General features: G+C 35.0%; 2 protein-coding genes across 2 annotated transcripts in view; both read right to left on the bottom strand.

Moving 5' to 3' along the window:
- Positions 1 to 796: 796 nt before the first annotated feature.
- On the bottom strand, positions 797 to 7,266 carry LOC132696992 (endophilin-B2). Its single transcript, XM_060662217.1, has 6 exons — positions 7,175 to 7,266; positions 6,681 to 7,114; positions 5,049 to 5,109; positions 4,965 to 4,997; positions 3,453 to 3,643; positions 797 to 2,382 (listed from the first exon to the last, which is right to left on the bottom strand). The coding sequence occupies exons 1-6, from the start codon at positions 7,235 to 7,237 to the stop codon at positions 2,274 to 2,276; spliced, it is 891 nt and encodes a 296-aa protein (XP_060518200.1). The 5' UTR covers positions 7,238 to 7,266; the 3' UTR covers positions 797 to 2,273.
- Positions 7,267 to 8,267: 1,001 nt separating this feature from the next.
- The window catches only part of LOC132697169 (piezo-type mechanosensitive ion channel component), a 38,764-nt gene continuing 21,935 nt past the window's right edge, over positions 8,268 to 25,096 (bottom strand). The window contains exons 25-41 of the mRNA XM_060662463.1: positions 24,851 to 24,994; positions 24,040 to 24,133; positions 22,724 to 22,881; positions 22,577 to 22,668; positions 21,169 to 21,255; positions 20,567 to 20,825; positions 19,722 to 19,885; positions 19,492 to 19,668; positions 18,043 to 18,162; positions 17,842 to 17,989; positions 16,574 to 16,791; positions 16,226 to 16,511; positions 13,771 to 14,018; positions 13,495 to 13,676; positions 12,252 to 12,521; positions 10,381 to 10,612; positions 8,268 to 8,909 (exon numbers count right to left, since the gene is read on the bottom strand). Of these exons, the coding sequence (XP_060518446.1) occupies positions 8,627 to 8,909; positions 10,381 to 10,612; positions 12,252 to 12,521; positions 13,495 to 13,676; positions 13,771 to 14,018; positions 16,226 to 16,511; positions 16,574 to 16,791; positions 17,842 to 17,989; positions 18,043 to 18,162; positions 19,492 to 19,668; positions 19,722 to 19,885; positions 20,567 to 20,825; positions 21,169 to 21,255; positions 22,577 to 22,668; positions 22,724 to 22,881; positions 24,040 to 24,133; positions 24,851 to 24,994 (3,162 nt within the window). The 3' untranslated portion in view covers positions 8,268 to 8,626. The remainder of the gene's footprint in view (positions 8,910 to 10,380; positions 10,613 to 12,251; positions 12,522 to 13,494; positions 13,677 to 13,770; positions 14,019 to 16,225; positions 16,512 to 16,573; positions 16,792 to 17,841; positions 17,990 to 18,042; positions 18,163 to 19,491; positions 19,669 to 19,721; positions 19,886 to 20,566; positions 20,826 to 21,168; positions 21,256 to 22,576; positions 22,669 to 22,723; positions 22,882 to 24,039; positions 24,134 to 24,850; positions 24,995 to 25,096) is intronic.

Raw genomic sequence — 25,096 nt, 5'->3', positions numbered from 1 at the left:
AGCGATTTCCAAAGATATTCTTTCAAATTTCTCGCGCACCCCGTACAATAGACGAAAACTGTAAAAATGAAAATTATAGCCCCTGACGCGGTTTACGATACCGTTTACTCCAAATTATCTCACCATTTACGATTTTTCATGTACCCACGAAAAAACGTCAATTTTTGTTTTAGGTACGAAAAACGCTCGAAATGAAAGCATTGGCCCCGGATCTCCCTAATTTCCTGGTTCAAGAATATAATTTTTGCCTCAAAACCAAAATAGCCCAAAAAAATTAAAAAGATAATACTTTCTATTTTACCATCAAATCTGAAGTCGATAGCTGCAAATTTAAGACACTTAATATCATTTCGAACACTCTGTATTTTACGAAAAAACATTCTATTCAAAAGCTCTAAAGTCGAGACACTCTATTTTGGGACAGAGTGTACTGGTTAAGGTCGGTTTAGACGCGACGAAATCTGTTTTCTGTAACCATTCGAAAAAACACTAATAACTTGTGAACCGTTCTAGATAGAGCATTGAGACCGCGCCCATTTTTAACAATTTTAGAAACCGCGTTTGCACCGTTGCGAAACGAACGAAAATCGTTTTCTCCTCGAAATTGTTTTTTTTTAATTAAATGGAGGTTTATTTAAATAATATATTTTTCTAGGCGCAAAAATATGTGATGGTTAATCAGGGACTGTCTGAGAGATTTCTTTCGGTTAAAGACCGATCTTCAATTTTGAATACAAAAATTCTCTTTTCTCTTTTTAATTGTTAGGGGGGCAAAGGGGAACATGAAATACGTCCCAACGTGAAACATATCTTTATTGCTTTTATTTCAACAACACGGAGATTACAACAAACGGTCCATGACAGTAGACTTCATTTCGGAAAGATAAACAGAGGCGTACGTCCATTTTAAATTGAACACCCTGTACAGCTGCGGTCAAATGAAATGCGACATGGTAATTGACTATAGACCGATTTAAATTTAAAATTACTTCCGTCGATCTTAAAGAGTATTTTAGATATATTACGATTTTGTAACGCAACACTAGCACTAGTCTCGACCATAAGACAGGGTTGCCAAACTTACCGATTTATATTTAGTGCCGGTTAGATTATTAAAATGTTTAAGAATTTCATTGCAAAGTCCGAAAAAACGTAAAAATTGAATTTTCCGTTGTTGTCCGTAAAGCCCAAAATATGTCAGACATGATCTTGAGATTACTGCGCCATATTAGATAATTGATTGAATATTATTAGGATGTATTACGTCAGCTAGTTTTAGAAGCATTTCATTCAATTAATAAAATAATAATAATGTTTAAAATGTTTAATAGTTTATTTTATTATTATTATTATTATATTATTATTTACATATTTATGACGAGAATTTTTTGTGCAATTTTGATCGTTTATATATAAAAAAAGAAATTTCCTTTGCGTGGCTTCATTTAAAAGCATGTTTTATGCTCCAAATGTACCAATTCCTAGACCTATTTTACGGAGAAAAATTGAAAATACAAATTGTTATATTTTCTCGAATTTTGCAGAAAGTTCCTCATAAAATTATTTAAAGCTTTTCTAAGTGTTTGCTTTCAGATATAGAGGCTGCTTTCTACGATTTTTGAACATATGAACATGCGTCCTAAACGTCTTAACTTTTGAAATGCAAATATGTAAAATTAAAAAAAAAATTAATAAATATTTTTTTAGTGTCTGTAATACCACTTTAAATATTTGAATTAAATTTGACACACATTTACTATGTATCAAGATGCATTATTTAGTGTACCACGTTTTTTTAAAAATACACCAGTGGCGGGCGTATGGAATTTTACCTCTGTATTTTGGCAGATGTTGATGGTACGCTACTGATTTCTCTCAAAATAAAAATTCTCCTTACAATCTCCAGTCATTTCCAAAGAATTAATCTCTTGATTTTTTTCCATCCGATGTACGGTTTTCACATTAAAAAACAAGAACTTCTTTGCATGGTCATAACAATATCGGTTTTTATTTTTTTAAGCGGAAACAGTACATCGGATTGAAAAAAATCAAGGAATGAAATTTCTTTAGAAATGATTGGAGATTGCAAGAGTAATTTTTATTTCAAGAGAAATCAGTGGCATGCTCTCAATGTCTGCCAAAATATACAGGGAAATATCCCAGACCGCAGTATATATCCATCTATATTTGGCAACCCTACGCGCAGAAACGTAGTGGCGAGCTAATTAGAGTGAGAAAGGAGAAGCTGTAAATGGAAGAAGTGCTATTAAAATTTATACTCTCGATAGGTCGACGTTGTTGTACGAATCGTTCTGCGCGTTGGAATTCAGACACTCCAACTCTTCGCTGTTCAGGCGCAGGACAGGGCCGGATTTGCAGCAACTGAAAAGAAAACACACCACACTTAGTGGGGTAGTTTAGTATCGTCCTTCTCACCTGAATACTTAACGAAATAAATATTGTAATTGTATTCCACTCTGACAGCTTTCGAACAAAAAAAATGGTTTTCGCTTTTTTTTATCATTTCCCACGTTTCAGCACCTTATTATGGTTTCAAAGGTTATATTCGTATTTGATTTGACCAAAGGCCTTTTTTACTCCTAAATGTTCGCTTTTTCAAACAGATCCTGTTAATTTTCCTATTCGCTTTGTTGCATTGAACCTTCAACCTAGTTAATGAGCTTAAAATCACGTTAATTGAGCATACTATTATTAAAATTATGTGGATTGGTGCATTAAAAATTTCAAAAGTTATAAACAATTAAAGGTGGTAAAAAGTACTGTTTGGATTTTGGTTTTTGAAAAAAAGCTACTTATAGACGAGAAAATTTATTAAAAACAGTTCGAATTCCGGAAACTGTACCTCTCTACATATTAACAAACAAACTTGTTTTCCCATTAGCAATTTAGTTGTTTATTATATTAATAATTTGTCATAAACAAATTGTTAACTTTCAATTTCGATTTTTTATTACAGTTAGAAAATATACGCAGTAAAAAAGTTGCAGTATTCTTTTTAAATTGGATCCAATAATGGCCCCCTTAATAATGAACATTCAATTAGAAAACACCCTATATTATCTCTATTATATAGCTATTATTATTATTATTATTATTTCCGGTATGTTGTTTCGACCAATTTTTTGAACAACATTGTCAAATTTAAAAGTAAAATTCATAGTTTTCGACAAGCCTCGTATATACCGGAAAAAAGTGATATCCGATGACTATGGTTTGGATTTCAGAAATTATCGCTAGTCACATCACTAGAGGTGAAAAAAATGCGACTTCAGTAAGAAGATTCTACGCCGGTTGATTTTGTTGACAGGTTTCCATAGCGACGCGTGTTTACAAAAAATGTCCGCTAAAATTCGTCCGTTGCTATGGTGATATGTCAATAAAATACGCGGTTAGAAATTACAGACGAATTTTCGATAAAAAACCATCCGTACTTGTCCAGTTCCCTTCTCAACTGGGCTGCAACAGTCGCGCACTGCGAGTAAAATCTGGCCTGCGTTTCGACGAAGTCGTGCAGGCATTTCAGGTGTTCGTCCTGCGACGAGCCGAGTCCTTCCAGCAGGAGCTTCACTATCTCCACCTGCCGGTCGAACTCGGACTGGGCCACTCTCAAGTCTTGTTCCGCCTGAAACGAGGAAGTTTTGCACGATCCGGCAACAGGGCCCGATGACGCGTCATCAGAAACTAAGAAACTAAGAAATTAACTGTTTCGGAAAGGATAAAATAGATAAAAAAAACGTTGGCAGAATTTTTTATATATTTTTAACTTAAAATGATTCGAATCTTTATAGATACGGTGGTTTTCAACCAAACTGAGAAGTGATTCGGAACCACGCAGGTCAACAAAGGTTCCGGGATTTTGTATTTCTCATTCTTTCGGTGTTATATGGACTGGACTAATAGAAAAACGATTTCTTGTTTTCATCGCGCAATATTTTTGAATTAATTTTTGCTTCAAATAAAGCATGATTTAAATACTTATGTGGAAAATTTCCCGCTCTCTCAGACGTGAAATTAAAGGAAGGAATTTTTGTATGTTTTATGGTGGCACGGTTTTCTAGGAAACAGGAAATAGAGAGAAACTTAGGGATGCAATATGAGTATACTTCGACCAGAAATATAGTGCTTTTACAACCGATAGCGCGGTTAACTATTAATTACCCTTACCCATAACCATTCCAGGACCGTCCTCGGAATTTATCTACCTACACTAACAAGCGGGATATAAGTATGTTTTCAATCGTTTACGCAGAGCAATTCTTGAAACATGTACACAAAAAAATTAGTGCAAAGTAACAATTTCTTACGTTCTGATTCATTATTAATATACAAAATATTAAATATAATAATAATAAAGTATCAGTCACTTAAAAAATCGTCACTATCACCTAGTTCAATGATCAACTCCGCCACTAATCGTTCTCGAAAAATATTTTCTTCTTTTATTGCTCCTTTTTCACAGTTAGACCAGCTTTGTACTGATGTTACGTTTATAGTACTATAACTAAATTTTCGTGCAGTGTTAGTTCTTCTGATATGCGCTTTCAACTCAGATTTCATGTCCGTTTTATTGTGAAAAATAATTTTTATTTTTAAGACTTTAAGAGATACCGGGCATGATATTTAAAATCTTATTTTGGAAACTATCACGAAAAGTTGGGATTCCTTCAAAATGCTGAATAAATAAATAATCTTTTACAAAACTTAAAAGTCAACTTACGTTTTGAACACACCTCGTATAACAGCAAATTAGTTTCACTTGTTTTATGCGTAAAATTAATTAACTAAAACCGTGTAGCATTGATTTTCCGAAAATAAACGTTATTGTTTAATTACGGTTTTCCCTGAAATAAAATTTTTCCGTCATTGTTGTGTTTTTTCCTCGTCATTCGAATACATTTTTTCCTGCCGAAACTCAGCAAACAGCAAACATCGCCTGCGCTCACCTGCTCCAGTGCGAATTCCGCCGGTATTTCTCCCTTGAAAACACCCTGATTAGGTCTCGTGACCAGTCTGCCTAAGGTACTTACCGATTGGCCCAGCATACTCCTCGCCCTTCTCACCCTGTTTTTGCAAGCATCCAAGTCTAGCCTGAAACGAACCGTAACGTCGATAGCAATTGAAACAAAGACATACCCAACGAAAATTTGAATTTGAATATTTGGATCATTTTTAATAGACATTTTTTTAATAGAAATTAGCTCCAGCAGGGGGAATCTAGAAGATTTGCGAATAGGATTGCAGGAGCCTGTGGAAGTTTCTTAAAAAAAAGGGAAACCGGTCAATTTTTTAAAGAAATTATATTTGGAGCTGCTTCACCACTGGCGAATTTGGTTGAACACTTCACTTTCCGCTAAAATATCTCTCAAGAAAGCTTAGTCGTACTGGGTTATTTATTATATTTTGACATCCACCTACACGGTTAATTTTGAAAGAAAAAATAGTGCAAATGCAAAAGTTTGAAGATTTTTGCTGTGTTATTTTATGCAAACGTCAGAAGAAACAAACGAGGATCGCAAGCTGTCAAAATGACAATAACATCATTTTTAAAAAATGGAATCTTAAATCTTAGATCTTAGATCTTTTTTCCTGATTTCAAAAACATATAGTTTATTGACACTTCATCTAGCCGTTTTTAAGATATTTCAGTTTGAATATAATTATCATTCGATTTCTGGACAATAGCCATATTGTTTAAAAATGGTCAAGTCTGCCTTGATAGCAACCATTTGCAATTGTTTTAACAATGTTCTAGTCTCTTGATGCAGAAAATTTAAGACGATTGGCAGTTTTGTACTCAATTAAAATGTTAACTTCTCTAAAGCAATATCCGGAATTAGAATTAGGGTACATACGGGGATAGTTAAAAATATCGGAAGACTTAAGACCATACAGAATTGTCGGTTCACCACTTGCAGGTCTCACATCATAACTTTGTTATATAAAATCGAGGGACCAGAGAAGAAATCTATAAATACGTATGAATTCGTCTGAAAATAAATATCTATTAAAAGATGAATAATTTTCAATAGTGAAACAAAGCAATTGTTATTTTTTAAATTACTTCAAAATACTTAAATCGCGAATAACTTTTTCAAAAAATCGCTTTTTAATAAAATGTTAAGGGACCTTTTTTGTAGAGCATGAAGTTATTTTTAGAAATCAGTATCGTCCATTTTTTATATAGCTAGTAGTTTGTTAGTTCAAAAAGTATTTAAAAAAAAAAATTATGTTTGTTGGGGGTCTATTAGTTATGGACGAAAATCTAGACCCTGAAAATTGTTCTTTTCGGGGGTAAATTATTAGATGTAAATCAAAATTCGTCGAAAATGGGACTAGTTGGTTCAAACGGTATTATAGACGTCTTCAAGAGCTACAATTTTGGAAAAATGTCGTGTCTAGACGCGATGACGCCATTCACTGCGTACTGCGTGCTTTCAGAAAAAAAAATATTTTCTCGAAAACTGTTTATGATATTGGAAAAATTCATGAACCAGGAAACACAGGAGGTCCAGGGCTATAGTGTCTACGTGAATTATATACGCAGTGTGTGGTTTTCGGGCAAAAATTGAAAAAAAACCGCTAATTTTCATTTCTCTGGGTAAATTATTGGCTGTAAATGGAAAAGGACAAAAGACGGAATAATTTGTGTCCAGCCTCACCTTTTCATCTCGAGGGTGCTCTGTTCCCTGGCGATCGTCCTCATTTCGGTGTCGAGGAACCTTTTCAGGGGTTGCGTGAAGCACATCCCTGCAATCCCGATGAACTCCCGCTCGGTTTGTCCCAGTTTCTGTTCCCACTGTCCCACCTTGACCAGCGTCGCACCGTAAGGGGTGCCGGCACCCAAAACGGTTCCGGTTTCGACCATATCGAGCCCCATGTACTCGAGATTGCTCAACCGAGGCGGTTTCTGCTTGTCTATCTTCTCGTAGATATAGTCCTCAATCCTGTTGCTTGGATTGGGCACCAGGACCGCCTCGGCGCTCCTCACCAGCTTCTCCGTCTGCTTCTTGGTGTTTTCCGCCCTTTCGAGGAGCCGCTCGAAGTGCGGATCCAGCTCCGTCTTCTCGCACTTGCCCAGCTTCTCCTCGGTCAGCTGCAATACGGAAATCGGGTATTCAAAAAGAGCCCCGGGTGCGGATCACTCGTTACGTGCCTGGACGACCCTGCTGAGCGCCGTGCCCGCGTCTTTCACGATCTTTTTCACGTTGAAATCCATGGCCGATGTTGAGCTTCTGCAGCGTCGGCTATCGATTTCTAATTTTCGGCGCGTGCGCGGGGACCCCGCGCGACGTCCGACACTTAAAGAAAAACAACACTTTAGCAATATCTTATTGTTGTATCCGTTTTCATTTTTAAGATAAAAAATAAAAACGCTTCTAATTCTATTGGAAGAAAACTATTTTTCTTTAATATCGGGTCTCTGCGCGTTTCATTCCATTTTACGGCGGATGCGCCGGTGTCGATGAGCTCTCAGCCGCGCGCGTCTAGTTACACACACCTAATAAATTCAAAAATTATGCTAGTATTGATCCAGAGTTTTAAACCCAGTGCCAGCTGGAATCAGATTTATTTTATTCTCCGTGGCGGCTCTTAAGTCACACACGTTTCATAGAAAAATGACGTGGATTTGATTATCATTACCTACGATTGCACGCTCTCCAAATGTACGACTTTGAGTGAACGCTTCGCTCAAAAAAGTTGAATTTCTCCGGATTTGAAATCGTATTTCTCTTAACAAACTCAGTTTTGTAGGAGCTCCGGCAGTTTCCGCAACATTTGTTGGTCCTTCGACCCGGATTTATAAATGTTTGTTTTGCGCTTGTTTTAATTCCAGGGCACGCTACAATTGCCTTAAGGTTCTTTCAACAACTTCAAAAAATTGAAGGAAGGTTGAGTGGTTATCTTTATTTTATGAGAACCCTGTCGATTCTGACGTTTATTTTTTACAAGAATATTAAAAAAGTTCGTTTCTGGATGCAATCAGGTTTTCTTGTGGTGAATTCGCCACGTTGGCACTTTAATGACGTCACCGCGTTTCCCTCTTGACAACTTCTATAAATCGAGAGGCTCAATAGCGATCCTGGTAACTAAAAATTGGAAATAAATTGCGTTTGTGCATTCCGCATATATTTTTAACAAAAATTTCAAGATTCTAAAAGTCGGGAGAGCTGGAACTATGACAAACAAAATATCCTATTTACCCTGGGCGAGCTCGAGCTCGAAATCAAACTACCAGAAAATGGTGTTTTAAGTTTATTTCGCGAAAACATAACATTCAAACAAAAGAAAAAACACAATCGATAAAGGCGCGCGTATTAAAATATAAAATTTACGTATATGATTTATAAGAAAAAAAAAATACGTACGAAGCGTTAATAATTTTACTTCCTAAAATTGTGCGTATACCAAAGATACCATTAAAAAAAACTGGCCGTTAGAACTTAAATACCCGCGGTCGGAGATAAACCCAAGACCAGATCCCATTAATCCCGTGAAATATGTAAAAATTCGAAAACTTTCCATCAGATCAGTTTCCCGCCATCTTGCGCCGCGTCAGCGGTATTTTTTTCTGGTTTTAAAGTCGAAATCGCCCCCCTTTTTGCCCCTAACTCGCTTCTGGATCGTCCTCGTCCTCCAGCTCCTCCTTCGGTCTGCTCCATTTGATCATGGTTTCTGGCGACCGGAACAGGAATATCAATTTGGCGAAGAGGTCTTCCTCGAGGGCGAACTCCCTTGCTTCCCGCACCAGGTAAACGTCCAGGCAGAGCTGGAGCACACGGTCCACGTTGGGAAGGTCTTCGAACATGATCTTGGCCACCTGCTCAGCGAACACGCCCCTAAGTATACGCGAGGCGACCAGCACCAAGGTAGTGTATAGGCCGATAATTCTGAAACAGAGTTATCGGAGATTTTAATACGAAAATATAGTTTTGTCGTATATTGGCAAATATAAAAAATTGTACCATCAATAGCGATTTCCAACCATATTTTTTTAAATATCTCGCTCACCCTGTATTCTAGATGAAATCTGCAAACACGAACATTGTAGCTTCCGATACAACTTACTACGAAAGGATACAAAAAATTAAAGAATGGTTTCAGTTTACTTAGGCATTTTTTTTTCGAAACTAGTCAGAATTGGTGAAAAACAAGTAGACATTTCTGAGAAGCAAGTGGGAATTTCTGAAAAGCAAATCGAAATTTCAAAGCAACAAGTCAAAATAACTGAAAAACAAGTCGACATTTCCGAGAACCAGGTACGCATTTTTGAAAAGTCGAAAGTTTCGACAAACAGGTCGGAATTTTTGAAAAAGAGGACAAAATATCCTAGAAACAAGTCAGAAATTCTGATAAACGAGTCGACATTTGAAAGAAACAAGTCCGGATTTCCGAAAAACAAGTCCAAGTTTGCGAGAAACAAGTCAGAATAACTGAAAAACAAATTGAATTTTCCGAGAACCAAGTAAGAATTTTTGAAAACTCGAAACTTTCCAGAAATAAGTCGGAATTTGTGAAAAGCAGGTCAAAATTTCCTAGAAACAAGTCAGGATTTCTAAAAAACAAGTCGCCATTTCCGAGAAACAAATCAGAGTTTCTGAAAAACAAGCAGAAATTTCTGAGAAATAAGAAAAAAACACGTAAAATGAAGATAATTTATCGTACCTGTATAAAGTGTTTTTCACATCTCGTCAAACATCAAAGTCATGGCAAACATTGGCAAATATTGTACTAGTGATAACGTTACACAATGATACTTTTTCAAATCTCTTGCACCCGGAATGATACTACAAGTATGAAAATTGTAGCTCTCTACATTGGTCATTATGAAAGGCTACCAAAAATATAGGGTTTTAGTTTACTTAGGCAAAATTTTTTCAGGAATAAGTAGGAATTTATGAAAAACAAGTCTAAATTTCCGAGAAACAAGTCCAAAACTTCTGAGAAACAAAATAGAATTTCTAAAAAACGAGCATAAATTTTCAAGACACAAAATAGAATTTCTGAAAAACAAGCAGAAATTTTCGAGACACAAAACATAATTTCTGAAAAACAAGTCAATAAGCACAATAAGCAATGTTCCACTACGTGTTTTAGAATTGTTAAATCATTCAAAATATCTTAGACTCTTATTGGTATTAAATACTGGAAACATTTAAGGTGTTTACGACATACCCTGTATAATAACAACAACTTTCGTATTTACACATTTTTTTGATACAATAAACTACTAGAAAGACGTCGTCGATCTCGCCAAAACGCTAGCCGTTATACAGAGTGTTGTCGAATTGAACGTTCCCCTTAAGGAACATTGCCCTACAAGCCGTCAAAATGTTTTTTTTTTATCAAAAGCAGACTCACCCGCCGCCGGTGATGATGTTCAAGGTCTGCGGGAAAATCTTGTCGTTCAGCGTGTAAATGACCAGCGAATCGCAATCGGAATACGCCAAATCCCTGAGGTAATGCTTGTAGTCCGTGTCGTTGCACTCCTCCTTCACCTGCCACCACTCCTTGTCCACTATGGGGGTGTTGTTCGGCCGCAGCAGGATCAAAGTTATGTTGCGGAAGTTGGCCTGCGGTGACGCCTCCACTTCTGCCCGTAAAATCGCAGATTTTAGGTTTATTTTTAGAATTATTTTAATTTTAGCTTAAATCTTTTGTACAATCGCTAATGGACATTCATACGGTGTCCATTAAAGTCCCACAACTAGGGAAAAAAAATTATAGGTAAATCGGCCAAGAGAAAAAGCTGGAAATTATTTTCAGGTTCCTAAAATGGCCTCTAAAAGAACCTCTACTATAAAATAGAAAAAACGGTTTTTTTCAAAAATATTCCAAATTAAACCAAACCAAAATTAGTTTTTACGTAATCTATTCTAGATTAGGAAACTTTTTCGTTTTAACTATTCTTTTCTATCTCGTCAAATTAAGGGTGGGGGAAGGGTCAAATATTGGTGAAGAAACAGTTGAACAACTTTTTTTTGGCTAATCCAGTTTAATTTTTCGACTATACTGTCAATGTCACGATATTAATTCTTTTATGTTATGTCAAAAACAACTGTTTTTATAATTTTTTCGAAAATTCCAAATATAATGGCATACATTTTTTAGCTAGGACGAAAGAGTGTAACAAAACACAGCAGGTAGTGGAACCGGCATGGTGATATCTTTTTCCCCTTTGAGATTTATTTTACCCTTTTCGACAATATTGACCATACATGTAATGTATGAATAAATTACATTGACTATATTAATTATTGGCGATTATCATGGAACAATTAGGACAAAATCAAATTGAACTCTAGTAGGAACTATAAGCACATCTCAAAGATCAAAAGACATTGCCATGTTGTTTCAACCACTTTCTGTGTTTTTCTTACTCTTTTTAATCTTAGCTGAAAATGTTTATACCACTATATTTAAAATTTTCGAGAAAATCATAAAATAGTTGTTTTTGACATGAAGCGCCTTCTACTGACTTGTAAAAGGATTAATATCGTGATATTGACATGACAGTCGAAGCTCCCATAAACACTGTTTAAAACTGAACTGAGTTCGTCGAAAACGGATTAGCCAAAAAAAAAGTTATTCAACTTTTACCTTTCCAACACCCTTAATTTGACGAGACATAAAAAAATAGTTTAAACAGAGTGGACTACGTTATAACTATGATATAGGTTAATTTGGATTATTTTACATTAGTTCATTTTATGAAGTTGAAAATAAATATTTTTTTTTCTAAGTTGTAGAACTAACGTTTCCTGAGAAATGGCCGGCGTCTTTTATTTTAATGGGCCGTTTTTACGAGTAGCATTTATCAGACACGCATCCGTCCGTTTAGGAGTTATTAAAAAAATTATCAGAGGTATCATGCGCTTGTCTTTGTGGAAACCAATATGGCAACATTAACTGAACCGAACGTCAAGCAACGTATTCTGGGAACACGAGGTGTTGCCCCATTTTAATTTCAGAAAAAAATTTATATGCCTGTTAAAAGTAATAACTTGGTTCACAAGTTCACGTAGCAAGTAGTTTATTTGCACATTTTCTCAGTACGCATGTTTTTTTTTTAAATAAGGGAAAAGCTAGCGAACAGAGGCGTAAAACATAACTAGTATTAGCAGTTGCACCAGCTAGAACATTTTTGAGCTACTTATCGTTTACGTTGCATGGTATCTACGAAAAATTACAAGAAAATAGATCAGCAAAACTTTGTCAACGCCGCAACGTACCCGGATTCGAGCTGCCCAGTATGCCGGTGTATGGCTCCGCCACTCCGGTGTTGGTGATTTTCAGGAACTTCGGCAGGATACGTTCGAGGCTGATCGGTTCGGCGGCCGCATTGCGCAACATCCTCAGCAGGTTCACCCGGTCAGGGTTGGGCTCGGTGGGCGTGCCGGGGGCTAGTTCGATCTCCACGTTGTTCGATATGATCCCGGAGTCGGTGGAGCTGCTCGTCTTGTGCGACACGCGATAATCCAGCCGCACCTTGATCGTTTTCGCTGCAATCGACGCGATTCTGACGTTAAAACTACGTCGTCGCGACGTTACAACGATTAGCGTCGAAATTACGTCGATCCTGCGGATCGACGACGTTTCACGTTCACTGATTAAAATATTTTGCGTCATCGAAAAATCAGCGACACGGTCAAAAATTCTAAAGTTTTCCGTTTCCCTTATTACCATAAAAGGGTAGAAACCGCTTAAAGAAACACATCGCATCAACGCACTTTGATCATTTTCGACGGGAATTCGACGTTGTAACGATGTCACAACAAAAAACGTCGCAATTACGTTGATTGACGAGTTAAAATAAGGTTTAAGAGGATCGGAGAAGTATTTAGCGCCATCAGAAAGTTCGCGACGTGTTGGAGAATTCGAAAATTTTACGAAAAAAAAAACAACGATAAACAATCTGTTATTTTACCTTGGGTACCAATGTTTCGGGCACAATTATTGTTTCTTAAAGGGTAAAACCCGTCGAAGGAAACAATAACGTCGTCAGGACGCAGTAAAAACGTAATCCGGATCGCACTTTGAACGTTTTCGCCGCAATCGACGCGAATTTTACGTTAAAACTACGTCGTCGTGACGTTACAACGAATAACGTCCAAATAACGTCGTTTTTGAGCATTGATGACTTCTCACGAATTGCGGCAAGTTAAAATAATGTTTGAGAAGATCGGAAAAGTATTTTAGATAGAAGAAACATTTGATTTGACGTTGCAGCTATGTCGTCGCGATGCTACACGATATATAAATAAATAAATAAATAATGTAAACAAAAAGTTGGGAAAAATGTTTGCGTTAGCAAAAAGTCCTCGAAAAATTCAAACACCTCAACAATCTGTTCATTTAACTGTGGTTATCGACGGTAAAACCCCTCGGAGGAGACGGTAACGTCGCGAGAACGTCGATTTCGCGTCGCCACGTCAAACGACGGGGTTAAGACGTCACGTCGACGCAGTTACTCACTCGAATTCACTTCCTGGATCATCTTGTCGCGGTCCGGGGGCGAAATGCTCCAGATTTTCGCGGAATCCCGGCTGAACTTGGCGGCAGCGATATCGCCCGGATCGTAATTGGAGAAGATCTGTTCGGAACGTTTCGAATCTTTGAATACGTGCAAGAGGTTTTGATAATCGGCGTCGCTAAATCTATCGAAAAAAAAATTAATAAAAATATATATAAGTATTTGATAAAAAAAAAAAAAAAAAAACGATAAAATATTAAACTTGAACACGGACTTACTGAAACAGAGCGTTGCTTTGGGCTGACATCTGGTACACAGGGTCGTAAGGTCCGATCCTCAACTCCAATGTGATATCATATGGGGGGTTACTTTCGCCGACCGCCTTGCCCAGCGAAAAGAACACCAACGGGAACCAAATGATGCCGATGATGCCTATCAGGAGCGCCCCGCCCATAGCGTACTTGACCAGGAACCCCTTTTTGGTGCCCCTGGGTTGCGGGTACTCGTCCTCCATGTTCCTCGAGCACTTGAATCGACAAATTACGGGAAGGAACTCCAGGAAATCGAGATGTACAGGATGTCCGTTTTTCGTTTGGTATTGTTCAAGACAGCGAGGCAAAATTAGTTTTGAGATACAGGGTGAAAACGGAAAGCTGGCCGTTTGTGTTGTTCTGTATGACGCCAATGGAATCTTATACGTTTGGTTACATGAAATCCAGGGGCGTGCTCAGATATAATCATTATGATACGGTGCCAAAGTTATGACTTTAAAATATCCATTTTCTGAAAATATTTTTGCGCTTTTTGTCCGTTTTTGAAAAATTCAAAATGGTCTGAATAATTATTTTTTTTTTAATAAACACATTTTATCCTACTCGTGAGTTTTTTGGGGTTCATTATTTTTTTGTTATAAAATAATAGTAATAATAATAATAATTAATTAAACATTAACTTAAAAAACAAGCACGTTTTAAAAAATATAAAAAAGTAAAAAGAAAATAAGCATAAAAAAAGATAAAATGAAGAAAACAAGTAAGTAATGCATTTCTTAAAAATAAAATAATATTAATATTAATATTAAACATTTTTTAATAATATAACAAATAAAATAAATGCAATGAAAAAAATATTTTTATTAGTGAAATGATTGTTTAATAATAATAATAATAATCATAATAATAATTTTATCGGAAAAAATATCACCACTGTAATATTTATGTACCTTGTGTATACTTACCCATAAATAGTTGTTAATGTAATATTCCAATAAATAATAACCATAATAATAATGAGAGTAAAAATAAAATGTCAAATGGGATAAAAGTTAGATAGAAAAAAAGGATTTTTTTTTGTAAACGTCAACATATATGTTGTTTTAAATAATTCATTTCGACAATTCAAATTAAAATATTATTTTCCGTTAAAAAATGTACGATAAGTCTTTTTTGTTATCGATTTTCCAAATTAAAATAATATAAATAATAATAATAATAATAATAATAATAATAATAATATTAATAATAATATACAAACTGGAATAAGCTTAAGACAGAAAACAAGTATATTTTTCAAAATTTTATTTTTTTCTAATAAAACAATTACAATAAATTAATGGTATGAAATCCATTAAAAAATATACGATAAGCTTTGTTATTTATGAATTTTCAATTGATAATAATAATGTTAAAATATTAAAAGGAATAAAATGTAAAGTTAAATAAAAATATATTTGTATGTTCTTTTAAAATTAAATAAAAATATTACCAACATTAATAATATTAATAATAATAATAATATAATAACTGGAATAATATTAAGATAGAAAACAAGCACATTTTTTAAAATATCACTTTTTTTGGTAAAAAACTAAATAAAAAAATTGTGTTAGTGTAACAATAGTAATAATTCTACAAGGGAAACAATTATTACTGTGTAATTTTCCAATAAATAATACCGATATTAATAACAATAATAATAATAATAATAATAATAATAATAATAATAATAATAATAATAATAATAATAATAATAATAATAATAATAATAATAACAATGACAATAATAACATAAAAATATTAACTCGAATAAAATAAAAATAAAAAATGTTGAAAATAAGTAAATTTTTGTAAATGTCACCAAATATGTTATTTTGAAAAATTCATTTAGACAATCGAAATTAAAATATTATTTTCCATTAATAAATGTACGATATGCCTTGTTATTTATCAATTTTTCTAATTAAAATAATAATAATAATAATAATTTTTCTTATAAAACAATAATAGAAAACTAATTGTATTAGTGAAATAATAATAATAATAATAATAATAATAATTTTTTTAGGAAAATTATTACTACTGTTACATATATTTAGAAATAGCGTTTTGTTCCAATGTACGATAAGTTCCGTTATTTGTGTGTGTTATTTCAATATATAATAACATTAATAATAATAATATTAATAGTAATATTAATAGCAATAAAATATAGATAGAAAAAAAGCAAATGTCGCCATATATTTGAACAATACAATTTAAAAATATATTTACAGGGTGTTTCATTCAAAAATATCGCCAATTAAGTGGCTCCCATCTTAAAAGCGCAAGAAATGCGAGCACGCTACTGGATTTTAATTTGATTTGGTTTTTATCGACCTACTACGATACGGGGGGTTTAAAATGTAAAGACTAATCGAAAACACACTGACCGTAAATTGTATTCGAAATCGCTCACCTTCAGCAGGAATATGTGCGAGAATATATCCTCCATTTTCAACCAGTCAAACACGCCCATCGAGGTCTCGGTCCACATCCAGTCCATAACGCTGCGCAGCTCGAACAGGAACGGCACCAGCATGAAGCCCTTGAACAGGAACATGTTGACCATACTGTAGCCCTTGCAGAGACAGTTGCCCAGGATCCTCGACGGATATCCGCACCGTATCTGGTAAGCGGACAGCAGGAAATAGATGCACTTGACGATGTAGTACACCTGCGGCGGTATCACTGTCTTGAATTCCCTGCCACGGCGCAGAAATTAACGTCACGTGATCGCCACTATTACAAACCACGCCCGCCTTACTTCTCGGTGATGATCGGAAACAGGATGAACAGCCAAATGTGCAGCAGGATAGACTGTATGAACTGGAAGACGAGCTTGCCGAGGATGTTCCTGCGCAGGTAAATGCCCCGGTCTATGATGATCAGCATGAACTGCAGGATGAGCATGAAGAGGAACATCGGCGGTACCCGGTTCTCTTCGAGGTACGCCTTGAAGCCGCCGTCGCTTGCAGCTTGGGTCTAGAATTTTCCAGAATGCTCGATTTTTTTAAAATTTATTTACTAATACTTCGCAGTCGATCATATGTTCTACATAGCACACCCGAAACTCAAGGGCTTATCGAAAAATTATGGGGAATAGATACTGTGGAGGAGGAGGAGGAGAGTAGCCTGTACACTACAGGGCCTAAGCCTCACAATGCCCATTGTGCTTCCTCATCATGCCTAATGACTCCGCGTAGGTATTTAAAAATAAAAATATATATATTGGGACAATTTTATTCTATGACAAATTCGGAGTGTCTCTTGGGTTGTTTTGAGGACAAAAATTATTTTATCAAAAATATGTACAAAATTATAGAGTTTAAGTATACACATCGCAATTTTAAATTTTATTACCCAACTAGTTGTTCCGGCCGATATAACAAAATCATTATTTTTTTTTGTTTCTTCAGTAATGGTAAAATTATTTTTTCATAAATATTAAACAAACACTTCAAAAGAACCTGACATTTTCCTAATTGAAAAACAAAAAAACTTCGAATAAAAAGAAAATTTTGATTACCTGCAAATTGGTAGCAAAAAAATGAACTAAAAAAAACTTATAAAAATATCTGGGAGGCATTGAAATTGCAATGAAAAAAAAAAAAAAAAACAGTTACTTTATAAATTTTTTAAATAGCCTTTTAACTGAAAATCAGTGGAAAAAATGATTATGTTATATTGGAACAATGTTTTGAAAAAGCGAAAATATATACCGAGAGAAAAACAAATGGAATCATCAAAAAGAAAAGCTCATTTATACTAGAAAGTCGATTTTTCTTTTCATAAATTCTAACCAAAAGCTCTTGAAGGGCCGTTTTAAAGAAAAAAAATTCTAAAAGCCAGGAGAGAAATTTGAACGTGTAGAATAAAAAATTAAGTAATTATGAAAATATCTGGCAGACAATGGAAAAAAGTTATTTTACTATAAACTCAATTACATCGATATTTTCATTTTGAATTTGATTATCATTTTGTTTTTTTTTTATTTTAGTTTCCCTGTTATTTTTTTCTTTTGTAAAAACTCACCCCGAACGAAGAGTAGCCGATCAGCAAGACGAAAAAGTTGATGAAATCGCAGAGAAACATGAAAGAGTAGACGTCGGCAGCGACGCGGGCGGTCGGATCGAGAAGCTGCGCGAAAAAATACCGAAGCGACTCGATATATTTGGCGGCTCTAAAAAAATACGACGATAGCGATCGAAAACAAAGGAAACAAAAGACGCCTACCCCAATTTTATCGACTCGGGGATGTGATCGTACAAATTCACTTCGACGCTGACCACCGAGACGTTCTGATCCGACTCTGCTTGACTTCTCTGTTTACCGTATTTGGGTTCGACGATTTTGCTGGTCCATTAATATTATTATTAAACAAAGAAAAAACAGAAAAGAAGTAAAATAAAGAAAAAAATATTTAAAAAAACTGGTTATAAATATTCCAAAAAAAAAACAAAAGATAGATAGACATGAAATAGAATTGAAAAGTTACAAGGAAAAACCTAATCCATATTAAAAAAAATTGATATTTTTCATTCCATTAAAGAATTACAAGTTTAAAAAATAGAACCTACAGGGAAACAAAATAAAGTGGAAGAAATAATTATTGCGCAGGAGACATAAATGCATCGAAATTATATTTAATAATTAAAAAAAAAAACAGAGAGGAACACAAATCGAGGCGCTAAAAAGAAGAGAAAAACAATTATAAAAAAAACTAACAAAAACAAAAAAAACATTTAAAATTGACGTTTTACGGTAATATTTATTTAAAAAAAATTCTATGAAAAAATAGCGACGGTAACAAAGAAAAAAAGAGAAGAGAAGAAAATTGCCAGTAAAAAAATGAAAGAATGAATAAAATTTTATTTTATTACAAACTCACTTGTAACGATATTTTTATTAACAGATTCTAACCAAAGGATTTTACTGAAAATCAGTAGATATTTTTCGAATAAATTCTAACCAAGAGTAAAAATAATATAATAAGTAACATAAAAATACAAAAAAGGGAAACATATACACAGACAGAAAAAAAGCAAGAACCTAAAGACAAAAATTATATCTAAATAAATAAAAAAAAAAAAACGAAAATATATACAGAGCGACGCAAATCAAAGCGTTAGGCGTTCTAAATGAAAACTTTTAAAGGTGGGGCTTTTTCTGCACCTTTAGCAAAAGTTATTTATCTAATTGAAAATGGTAGTAATATGTACCGTTTAAAAAAAAGTTCGAATCTTAATACAAAAATTGGAATTAAAAAAAATAATCGGCGTAGATCCACCGAAATTATATCAAATAATTTTTTTTTAAATACAGGGAGAATAATAAAATTGTAAAAATTGCAAAGAGAAATTCGATTTTTTTTATAACTTCTTTTCAAGCAGTTGTAACAAAAGCATTTTTTTAAATGACGAACTAGGCAAAAGTTATTAATATGGATAAAAAGAAACTAAAAACAAAAAAAATACGAAAATATTGTGAAGTAGTAAAAGCACTGAAATTATATGGATTAAAAGTAAAAAAAAAGAAAAAAAAAACATACAGAGAGAAAAAGAAATTAAAACGCTACAAACAAAAATCGATTGACGGCAACAAAATCGATTATTTTTTAGAAGGGTCTTGTTTTTGGCAGTTTAGCGACAGTTGTGCGTGCGTTCGTTAATGTGTTAAAAATACCTATTTTCCGGCGAACTGCTCCCGATCGGGACATTCCCGTCGATAACCGAATCTGCGGGCACCAATTGTCCGTCCTCGTACTTGTAGTCGCCATCCGTGTAATCACTCTCCGCGATAAAGGCCGCAGGTTGCGGGTCCGTGGACGACTTCCAGATGCCCATAGATTTGAGCATCATTCTAGAAGTGGACGGTCGAAACACCGATAAAAACAATCATACCATTAACGTTACCTATGGAAAAACACGGCCAACAACAAAACCAGGTCCCAGTTGGCGTAACTTTTCCTCTTCTGAATGCCGATGATGTTGGGGGCGAAAAATGGATTGTTTCCGTATATGTCCTCGTTCCACGGTATGACGTCCATTTGAAAAAGGCACTTGATCAAAACGATCACCTAAAATTGAAGACGACGACTTTAGTCACAGTTGCACGACCTTAAAAACCATGAAAATAACCAATTTAATATTAGAATTAACTAGAACTATCTCCAGTCATAGTTAAATAATGGTAAATTTACGCATCGTACCAAGAGCACTAGAAGTAGCATTCAGTAGAGCAGCAATAACAGTGTAAAAATCGTATAGGTCGACAACAGAAACCAGGCAAATAACTCCTCAGAATTCATTTACCGTTAGCATAGACATATTCCTGGACTATTTCTAGAAGAGTTAGATAATGGTATATTTACACCTCACGGAAGATGATTACTAGATTACTATTAATCAGTCGTACTGCAATAATAGTCAAAAAATAGTATCGAATGATCTCAGAAACCAGGAAAATGACATCCCACAATTCAGTTACTATTAGTATAGACATATTCTAGTACTAGCTCCAGACATAATGGTATATTTACATCATACCACGATTACCAGAACTACCTTCAGTAGAACAGCGATAACAGTCCAAAAGTCGTATTGCCCGACCTCACAAACGATGAGAATGGTATTGACACAATGCAAGATTATTTTGTGCTTCAATGAAAGTCGGATAATTTTTCTGCCCGACCTCGGAAACCGCAAACCACAAGGTGCATTCTGCATAAGTTATTTTCAACAATTATCTGAGGGCCTACCTCGGTGTACGCGATGATCGTCACCCAGAACGTTTTCGACGGCCTCGGTATGGTCAGCGAGCCCCAGAAGAACACCATCAGCGGCAGCGGCAGAGATAGCAGCGTCGCCCTTTTGGCTTGGTTGAGAAACACGGCGAAGTAGCACAGCCATTCGGATCGGCTCATGATCACGTACCAAACGGCCAGGATCAATTTGACCGTCGGGGGTTGGCCGTCGGAGGACATTTCTTCGTACTCGTCGTCCGTCGCTGTGGACTTCCTAGAATAATGGTGGTGGGAGGCATAAACCGCGACGCGTAACGTTTAAAAGATAAAGGAAACGATCCTGAAAAGCTTTTTACAGCCCACGTAAAGAAAAAGGAATATTATCAAATAGTATCTGTTAAAATGGTGTGTGAAAAAAAAAACATTCACGGTAGGAAAAATTGAGACAGAATCGGCGTGGCTTATCTACTTTTTACGTTTTCTTTTTTTTCGATAATTTCCCATTTCATTTCCGAAACGCCTGACATTTAGAATAGGGTTGTTTTGAATCGGAAGGGATGAGTGAGGGGTCGGGGAACAATAACAAAAAGCACATGTGTTGCACGCCCGGGTTTTACCTGAAAGAATATGGCGACTCGAGGCCCCTTTCCAAACTGGCGCCCAAAATACGAATTTCCGGAACATCAAGTATACTCTCCTTTCGCCTACGTAAGCAATTGTCACAATGTACTCTTTTTTTTTTAATGGAGCGAATGAGAAAAATTGGTGTTTTTTTTTTCGAGTTCCCCGTTTAAAGTAAAGTAAACTAAGCGAAATTAAAGGATAAAATAAAAAAAGAGTATTTCTAACCTAGCATATTGATAAAATCACTTGAACGTTTAATTTTATAGTTCCAATTTTGGTTAGTTTAATAAAAAAAAATTGGCGAATTTTAAATATTTCCAATGCATTTGCTTGCGATAGTTGTTTCTAACCACACTTTTACAATTACAATTTACTGTCAACCAAAAAAATTAACAATTTATTTATTTCATTTCGTCATACTTAAACTTTATTAAGTTTAATTTTACTGGTAATTTATATATTATCATTAATGTGATATTTTTTCTGAAATTGAGGTTAAGCTAATTCGCATCTTCTTTAAACACATAAAGTACAAAAAAAACTTTAGAAGTGCAGAAGTTTTTCGTTTAATTTAAAACAAATCATTTAATTAAATTACTAAACTAATCAGCGTTATGAAAAACCACCTAATTCAAAAATTCTTTCATTAATGAGATAAATTGACTGTAATTATTCAAATTGATTAAGTGACCATTAATTATAATTATAATAAATTAACTATACTTAGATTTTATTAGCCTTAACTTTAATAATTATGTACATATAGTTTCCAGAAATAAAAATTTATATTATTTAATATAAAATGTATTTATAACCTTAGCTTTGGTGGATGCATTTAATTATTTTTCAGTAATTGAAGACTAAAGTTTTAAAAATATGTTAGCACCTTCTTTTGACGTATAACTTTAAAATTCGCTGAAGCTTCCCGTTTAATTTAAAACAAATCATTTAATTAACTCTGTAATAAAAAATAATTCTCACAGAATGTTTAATATTATGGTGACACTTTAGTCGAAAATATTTTAATTTTTAAGATTCATTCATTGCAATCATTCAAATTAAATAATTTTTTTTTTTTTACTTTGAAAGTAGGAGAAGCTTCCCGTTTAATTTAAAACTGTAAAAAACTAATTTCCTATAAGATAATTAGTACAATTAGTTAATATTATGGTATCCCCACTTAATTTTAAAATGTTTTAATAATTAAGAATTTTGTATATTTAAAACAATATTTTCAATTAAATTTTATTTAAAAAAAAGTATTTAAATAGTCATTCTATTCTTTCCTTTTCCACTAGAATGATACACCGTTTTTAATAATAACTAATAATCATACTGCAATAAACCCTAAACGTCTTACACCTTACGTCTTATGTCTACTCGTCTTACGCTACTACTTACGTCGTGTAACGAATGAGATCGTGAAAGGAGCCGGCCGGTTGCCATAACCTCTTCGATCCGCTCCGTATCCCCACATCGTAGCTGGTGTTTTCCTGCAAAAAGAAAATAAGCGATCCATTTTCCCAAATCTCCGTGTTCCGTGGCTACTTTCAGCGATCTGCGTTCCACACCCAACGTTCGCAGCACAAATCTAAAATCTCTCGAATATCCGTTCAGTATCCGCGTCAGGCTGACCATGCCGCTTTCGACGAATGCCCATAGGAATATAGTCCAGTTGGCCAGTTTTTGGAAGATGGTCGGTTCTTCTGGAACACGACATTATTTAAATTATCATTGAAGTGTTGTTTTACAAGATGGAAAAAGGAGAAGAAATTCGAAGGGAATCGCATTAGTCAATATATAAGAAATGTCACTGAAAAGAACAAGCATATGCAACGGCAACAACTATAGAAAGAATGAACGTTGGAGGGAATTGGAAACGCAACTAGGCAATGAATTAACAAAATCTATAGAAAAAAGGGGAAGCTACTGACAAGGTATGGAGTATATGGAAAGAAAACTGAAACGTAGAGGACTAAGGGAACTGAAATATAAGAGTTGCAAATAATATTGAACCCAAAATATGACACCACACCATAGATGAGTTGATTGGTACCCATGGCCATTTAAAAAATCCAAACAAAACTGCATCCTCCTTTGACATTGTTTATCTTTCGGTCCCCTTAGTCCTCTATGTTTCAGATTTACCCTTAAATATAGAAGGGCTGATTATATGGCAGTAAGACGGTGCCCCTCCTCACAATGTTGGTCAAGTTAACATTCAATATACCAGGGATCAGATAGGGAACGGCGAAACTATGAATTGGCCAGTCAACAGCCCCTACTTAACTTAAATGGATTTTTTCTTTTGGGGACACGTAAAAAATCACGTGGACAGAACTCCTTGTAATAATGTCGGCAAAGGTTTTCAGAGGCAATCAATCAGTTAAGAGGCAATCCGGCAACATTACTAGATTATATAATTAGAATGTATGGGAAATGTGTTGGTCACATTTTTTTTTAATTTAATGTGTCTCGTCATTTTTAGTGTTTTCGTTCTACTTTAATTTGTAAATAATTAATGTTGTTGCAGTCAGTCAAGGCACTCTTTGAAATTATATAAAAAATTGTTATTTTTGCCGATTTGTCAAAAACGAGTGGACCAAAATATAAAGTATTTTACATCATTGTAATTGCAATAAGATATTCTGTTAAACACATATATAATATACAGGGTTTTTCATTAAAAAAATACCTTGATGTCAGTAAAAACAAAAAAGCTACAGCCAATTAAAATGTTATCAAGATAAATGGAACGTGCGGTACGTTGTAGGTTATGTGTTTTGATCATCGTGACGTCACGGCCAAAACCGTAATGCTCCACCTAATCCAAAAGCTTCCGTTAAAACTACGTTGTTACGTACCAGACTCTGATATGTCGCTAATGTCGTCGTCTTTGCTGGTACTCGGCTGAGGATCCTCCTTAATCGTGACACTCTTCGACGTCTGTTCCTCCACCTAAGATCGGCCGAAATATAGCAAATAGATTGGAAAAACAAGCGTCACTTCCACATAATTTATCTTTGCCACAACAGGCATGGGTGTACCTAGCACCATATGCACCTTACCTCTTTATAGTCAGAAATTAAGGTAACCTACCTACAGCTCTCCTTAAGTCTCTCCTTAAGAAGTACTGTAGGAGAACAGTTGATAAATTCATTTCCAGCACTTCTAAATACAGTAGCGTCTGTTTTAAAAGCGAGAACAATGCAACAATGGCAATGTTCAGTTTTTCGCCTATAACCGGCACACCCTGTACAGTTTCGACGAAGTGATATTTTTCCAGAATACCTTCGATCGTAGTTACGGTTTTCGAGAGAACCGAGTTTTTCGGAACCCGAAAAAAAAATTTTCAATTTAAAAAAAAAATACTTCGGGAATTCCGATCCCGTCCAGTTTCAACGGGATGAAACTCTAATTTATTGCAGAATTTCAACTAGATACCTCGAAATTTCGGACGCTTATTTTATTGTATAACGATTTTTCGAACAAATATCAACAATAGCCGACAACATGGCCGCCGATTTCTGATTGACTCGACATTTTGCGGGCCACTCTGCACAATGCCCGGTATTAGAACGTGGGAAAACTTGAAGTCCGTAGCTCGAATCCTATCGAGGTTATTCGGCTCCAAAAAAATCTCGGAAGTCCGCGTTACAGAGAACAGACACTTACGGCGGGCGGGGCAGACAAGGGGGCGGACATGGTCGATCTGGCGGACTTTTTCCGGGCCAAGGGCACGCTCGACCTTCGTTTCATGCTTTTGCGACGTTCCCTCAACACCGTTGCCACATCGGTTTTAATGGCGGCGTTCAGAAACTGAAAACAATGCAACCGACTGATCACCAACTTATTTGGAAAACGAAAAAAAGATAAGAATAATAAAATTAAATTTGGAAGGAACAACATCGCTTGACAAAG

This window comes from Cylas formicarius, unplaced genomic scaffold (genome assembly GCF_029955315.1).
Source record: "Cylas formicarius isolate icCylForm1 unplaced genomic scaffold, icCylForm1.1 PGA_scaffold_1__22_contigs__length_36826433, whole genome shotgun sequence".
Lineage (NCBI taxonomy): Eukaryota > Metazoa > Arthropoda > Insecta > Coleoptera > Brentidae > Cylas > Cylas formicarius.
The sequence above is the reverse complement of the archived record's forward strand: the minus strand, read 5'-3'. Positions and strand labels throughout refer to the sequence as shown.

What these genes read in the sequence shown, in the direction of transcription:
- LOC132696992 (XM_060662217.1), bottom strand. Translation starts at nt 7,237, where the DNA reads ATGGATTTCAACGTGAAAAAGATCGTGAAAGACGCGGGCACGGCGCTC. An exon ending in AGCACCCTCGAGATGAAAAG is followed by an intron (nt 5,110 to 6,680) that starts GTGAGGCTGGAC and finishes GGTTCGTTTCAG; the next exon opens with GCTAGACTTGGATGCTTGCA. An exon ending in GGAGTATGCTGGGCCAATCG is followed by an intron (nt 4,998 to 5,048) that starts GTAAGTACCTTA and finishes GGTGTTTTCAAG; the next exon opens with GGAGAAATACCGGCGGAATT.